The 5636-nt window shown below is 41.0% G+C and overlaps 1 protein-coding gene across 2 annotated transcripts; it reads right to left on the bottom strand.

The window, feature by feature from the left end:
- Positions 1-1934: 1934 nt before the first annotated feature.
- ctsl.1 (cathepsin L.1) lies at positions 1935-5636 on the bottom strand. 2 transcript variants are annotated; one of them, XM_074660914.1, is made up of 9 exons: positions 5499-5636; positions 5082-5183; positions 4685-4827; positions 4150-4347; positions 3868-4059; positions 3446-3611; positions 2575-2680; positions 2150-2253; positions 1935-2006 (listed from the first exon to the last, which is right to left on the bottom strand). In XM_074660914.1, the coding sequence occupies exons 2-8, from the start codon at positions 5176-5178 to the stop codon at positions 2154-2156; spliced, it is 1002 nt and encodes a 333-aa protein (XP_074517015.1). In that variant the 5' UTR covers positions 5179-5183; positions 5499-5636; the 3' UTR covers positions 1935-2006; positions 2150-2153. The 2 variants fall into 2 exon arrangements, with proteins under 2 accessions (XP_074517015.1, XP_074517016.1); XM_074660915.1 differs by having other exon boundaries at positions 5082-5179; positions 5499-5621.

Raw genomic sequence — 5636 nt, 5'->3', positions numbered from 1 at the left:
ATAATTCTCTAAGATCCGTAATGGCTTTTTTGGCCACATCGGACGAGACATTCAACCGCAAAAGTGTATCATGTCACCCCCCTTTCTCGTCATTGTGTTTCACTATATGTTCACATTTACCACCCAGATCTCCTTACACTTTTACCTCTTCCTTTCCTGTGGCTGCGTCCCCACCCACACATGAAGAATGAATCTGAGATAACCTTTTACAAACCGCAGAATCCTAAAGAAAGTAAAACAGTATCCGGGAAAGATAAAGCAAGGAAATGCTATCCAATTGAACCAAAAGTACAAAGACCAAAGAGGAGAGATTCCTTTACCGAAATGAATTTCCCACTTCTAAAACTCCCTGCCCACAGCTTTTATCTCCGGCCTGAGGTTTGCAAGCCAAAGGCCACAGGCAGCAGCCGGTATCAGAGGAAGCATCTGAGTCTAAACATCCGACTTTTTGAACAACAGATTTTTTTAGAGAATAATTTATTTCAGTCATACGCAATAAATATTATAGATATGACATAAAGCCCCAAGATATGAGGATAAAATCTGCTTTCTATAAACGTTCAACTTGTCTGCAAGCAAAGTTCTCAGCCAGCTTGATGTGCACACATCTGAAAATAAGTATATTTCGTTAAAAGCCCCCTTTTTTATGTATTTTGCACAGAGTATTGTTAAACACATCAGCCTTGACTGAGAGCAAAGTGTTTGGAGGGAATTGAAGCTACTTCATAGTGGGAATCAGTTGTAATTCATACATTTACAGATAGATGTGAGCACATTTTTTATAATTTTTCATTTTTAGAAATCCTGCAAATGCACAGTTTGGAAAGTGATTAAGTGAAGAGGTTCAAATCATTTCCTGTCACAGTTCATGTTGCTTTTTGACTTTGAATAACTTTGTTGTGAAAAGCAATGAATTACTAGCATCAGGTGCAAGACTCATCCTGTGCATTTGCATGCTGCTGCAGCAGCAAGACACAGCTACTGCAGAGTTTCTCATACTTGGCATCAGGACCCATTGTGGTTTGATGTGCAGATGTTCTCATCCCAAATTGTCATATACTGGCTATTTGTCCCTTCCGCGTCACCTTTTGGTCGCAGTAAGCACATGCTTAACAAGCCCTTGGCGTCACATGTTTTCGGTTGCAGTAAACACATACTTAATGTTGTGAATTAAACAAAAACATGTGCCTGGGTTCAGGCAATAAAACCACTATAGTTTAGGTTTAGGTAATTAGGTTTAGGAAAAAACAACATGGTTTGGCTTAAAACTACTACGGTTGGACAGTGAAAATGACACTGAAAGCTGTGAAAACGTGACATGAACGATCTGCTGACGTGAAAGTGAAACTTAACACACAGGACTCGTTGTTGTTCTTGTTCTATTAGCTCTTTGGTTGTTTAAACTTCATCCTTTTCTAATGCAGGATGAGGCGGTTTAGCAGAAAGGGAAAACTCTGTGACTATATGTGTTCAGGTCTTCACCGTGCCCTCATCCTGTTTACATCTTAAATAATAATCCAAACTTTAAAAATAGCAATTTGATTTAATTTTCATCACAGAAATGACTGAAATGCTGAGATATAGGCCAGCTATGTATTTTGTAAAGATGTTGTCTTACAACCCTTAAAATCAAGAAGGTCTCGTGACCCGCCGTCTAGCTGTGGCGTCCCCTAGTGGGGGTCGGGACCCCCAGGTTGGGAACCACAGCTCTAGAGCCACAAAACACACAACAACACAGTCCCACAAATATAATGGTGAATAATACAAAGCAACAAAATTATAAACACAAAAATGTTTATTTTTTTAATTTCTCCATGTAAAACAGTTTATGTCTTTACATTTATTTACAATCTTCATAAAAATGTTATTCTATTAAAAGTGCAGACAGACTCCACTAACGTCCGTGGAACAACAAAAGGACATCTTGTTCCTTAACTCAGTTTCTTTATTAAATTAAAGTAAATTATGCATCACTTTTCTCCTCCTCACTGAGGAAAGTCCTGGACCTGAAAATCAATTAACATGAAGAACAACCAGTTAATGGACAATAAACTACAGAGCAGAGGGTACACACACATTCTTTCAGGTACATCTTGTTTAATTAAATAGTATTTTAAATAGTGTTTGGTCAAAAGGGATTTCCTCTCACCTGCTCAGACCAGGGGGTAGCTGGATGCCGTAGCAATGCCACACTGGTTGTGTTTGTTCCTGGTCATCATGATGTATCCCTTGTCTCCCCATCCCAGACCCCAGCTACAGAAACACACACATTACCAACAATATTCAGCTGCTCTATGTAAAGAATCATAATCACACATATTAGTAACAACAGCATGTAGAGACATACTGATCTGTATTCTGATGGAGGTGAAATAATGGCAGCAATTCATATAATGGGGCAGTTTAAGAGGTTGACAACATCCTGTGTGAGTTTCACTTCATTTTGGCAGCTATAAATAAGACGCCTTACTGCAGCTGTCTGTGACAACAGAAACTCTCTGTCGTCTCTAATATACTGACTGAGTGTCAGCAGGAGAGCAACCTATAATTTAAACAACAGATTTGGGTGTTTACCTGTTCTTGACCAGCCAGTAGTCATGTCCGCCGTCACTGCCGTAACCCACAGCCAGTACACCGTGGTCCAACTCTGAGGGGCTGCACTCTGGCTCATCATACACTCCTAGAAACACACAAACACAGATTAGACACCCTTACTAAAAAATAAGTTTATTCAAGTGTGCTATTAGTATACTTCTTTTAAATTTAAAATAAGAGAGTATACTTTCTGTTGACTTTTTATGTACTTATCAGAGATATACTTAAAGTGGCAGTAGGCAGTATATTTTTGGCATCATTGGGCAAAGATTCCATAAACACCTTTCAGCATATTGTAATTCAAGTGTTCTGAGAGAAAACTAGACTTCTGCATCTCATCATGGACTTAAGTATCCTTAGCTTATATCGACAAGTATAGAGAAAAAGTGTACTTGGCAAGTACACAGAAAAGTCCAAGTATACTTGGCTTATACTGAAAAGTATATAGAAAAGTACGAGTATAATATATATATATTATAGTTGCAATACAAAATACAACTTGGATGTAAACTAGTTGTGTACTCAACATTTACTACTCTTACATTTAAAGTATATTTAAAGTATACTTTTATAAATTAAAAAGTGGGCCAATTTAGTCCCAAGAAGTATTGAAGTAGTACACTTACAAGTATACTAGTAGTACATTGATATTAGTATACTTATTACATAAAGTATACTTGGGAATATATTTGAACTTAAGTTTACTTCGTAAAATAAACTTGAAGTATAATTCTTTTTTGTAAGGGCAGACATATGGATAGGTTAAATAAAGAAGATTATATTCTATTTCTTCTTGCATTTGATGAGAATCTTTTCAGGCAGAATCAACACCGTGTTTAAAACTGTTCACCTGATTCATACAGCTGGAAGGACGAGTGAGAAGCATCGATGGCCACAGACACGGGTCCGATGGTGGCCACGGCCTCCTTCAGGGCGTCCTCGTCACCTTGTTTCACATCAACGAAGCCTGTGCACGTGGCGCCGATAGTGTCAGGGTTGTAACGGCACTTACCATCCTAATTGAGAGAAAACATTTCACAATTCACCAACATTTTTAGCAAAAAAATATAGATTTTAGAGATGGCTTTGCACAGAAAGTCTGTTTTGGGTCACTATACATTTTGTCCACAAGATGGCAGTATTGTACATCTCTTACATGGAGGACTGTCATATTTAACTCTGTCTGAATGAGTGGATCTCCAACTCTTCTTTTAGCATGATAATGACAAATGGCAGTCTGAAACTGGATGCTGTATATTTATTTCTGTTTACCTCAGCCTCATAAGGGTAGGAGTCCTCTGTGTCTATCCCTCCGTTGGCCACGATGTACCTGAAGGCGTTGTCCATCAGGCCTCCCATGCAACCCTCGTTGCCATAGTCGTCGGAGCAGTCGACCAGCTGCTGCTCGCTCAGAGACACCAGCTTGCTCGTCTTCCTGAAGGTCTGACCTTCCAGCGAGCCAGTCTGAAAGAGACATGAGTCAAATTGAAACCTGAAGACAGTCGTGTAAAGTTTCCAGCATTACCAAAAGAGAGGAGTTCTTTTAGTACATACAGTACTGAAGGCCCAGCAGGAGCCACACTGCTTCTGATCCTTGACATCAGTGACGTATCCCTTGTTCCTCCAGTCAACGGCGTTGGGCAGATCAGTTCCCTCAGGCAGCCGCAGGAAAGTAGAGCCGCGGCGAGGCAGAGAAGCGTTGAAGGAGCCCAGGCAGCCCTGGGAGATCAGACGTTTGTACTCCTCATTTTCCTGGTGAAGAGGGACAAAATTGTGTCATTTAATTGAGTCTTTTTCATCCAAAATGCCAAGTTTAAAGCCAAATGATGGCAGAAACTTAAATCATCATATACATACAGTTACATACATGAAATTTGACCTCTGCATTTAACCCATCCTAAGCATTTAGGAGCAGTGGGCTGCTGTAAACAACCCGGGGAGCAACTTAGGGTTCAGTGTCTCGCACAAGGACACTCGGACATGCAGAGAGTAGGAGCTGGTGATCGAACCACCAACCTTGTGGTTAAAAGACGACCCGCTCAACCTACTGAGCTACAGCCACCCCACATATCTGTTTTTCTGTACATACCATGTCAGCAAAGTAGGTCATGCCGAGGCGGTAGGACTTGATGCCCTGATCGGCCATGATGTTGTGCACCAGCACCAGTTTGCGGTTGCTGAGCCAGATTTCCCTGCGGTGAGCCTCCTCTGCCGGAGAGTGGTAGGACCTTACTGCCAATCAGAGATGGAAATAATCCGTCATAAAATTATCATCCTTTTCTATTAAAGAGATTTCCCTTTATTAGCTGACAAACAAAATGTAAACTGTAAACTTCTAAACAAGTAGGCAGATTACAAATACTTCTACTTCAGACCTTTAAGTCTTTAGGTGTGCAAATGAGTACACACTGAGCACACTCTAAATTTAAGCCTCACAGGCAGTATTTTCACAGAAATCTGAACAAATTCTGACAAGATTGTCTCACCAAACTTGAGTTTCCAGGCGTGGAACTCCAGGTCTTCCAGCGAGATGCTGGCACAGCTGGCCACGGCCAGAGCAGCAGCAACGAGCAACAGCTTCATCCTGACTGACACACGAGCAGAAAAAGAAAAGAGATCCCTTGTGACTTGCAGGAAACCACACAGGTTGAGACTGAACCTCTTTCACTTCAACTTTATCTCACAAACGGGTTTTTTTCTGCTGTGACGTTGGGGGCGTCACATGCATCAGATCTATTTCCCGGTTTCTTTGAATCTCTGTTTCATCTCTCACTCTATCTCTGTTTATGAGTCTCTGTTTGTTCTTTGCATCAATGCACCTGCAGCACAGGAAGTGTTTGCTTGTCTGTGTGTGTGTGTGTGTGTGTGTGTGTGTGTGTGTTGTTATGTCTGCTGCTGCTTACCTATGTCTATGTCAGTGTGATGTGAAGTCAGAGGTATATCCACCTGAAGGTGATGCAGGGCTGTGTCAGAGAGACGTTCTTATATAGCTGCCTACAGTTATGACTTGCAGTACCTCCAGTCAGGTGACTGTCAGCCGC

Source organism: Sebastes fasciatus, chromosome 15 (assembly GCF_043250625.1).
Source record: "Sebastes fasciatus isolate fSebFas1 chromosome 15, fSebFas1.pri, whole genome shotgun sequence".
Lineage (NCBI taxonomy): Eukaryota > Metazoa > Chordata > Actinopteri > Perciformes > Sebastidae > Sebastes > Sebastes fasciatus.
The sequence above is the reverse complement of the archived record's forward strand: the minus strand, read 5'-3'. Positions and strand labels throughout refer to the sequence as shown.

Excerpts from the sequence above, each read along its gene's own strand:
- ctsl.1 (XM_074660914.1), bottom strand. The coding sequence starts at position 5,178 with ATGAAGCTGTTGCTCGTTGCTGCTGCTCTGGCCGTGGCCAGCTGTGCC. Across the intron at positions 2,681-3,445 it reads CTTCCAGCTGTATGAATCAG|GAGTGTATGATGAGCCAGAG; the intron begins GTGAACAGTTTT and ends GTGTGTTTCTAG. Across the intron at positions 2,254-2,574 it reads TACTGGCTGGTCAAGAACAG|CTGGGGTCTGGGATGGGGAG; the intron begins GTAAACACCCAA and ends GTGTTTCTGTAG.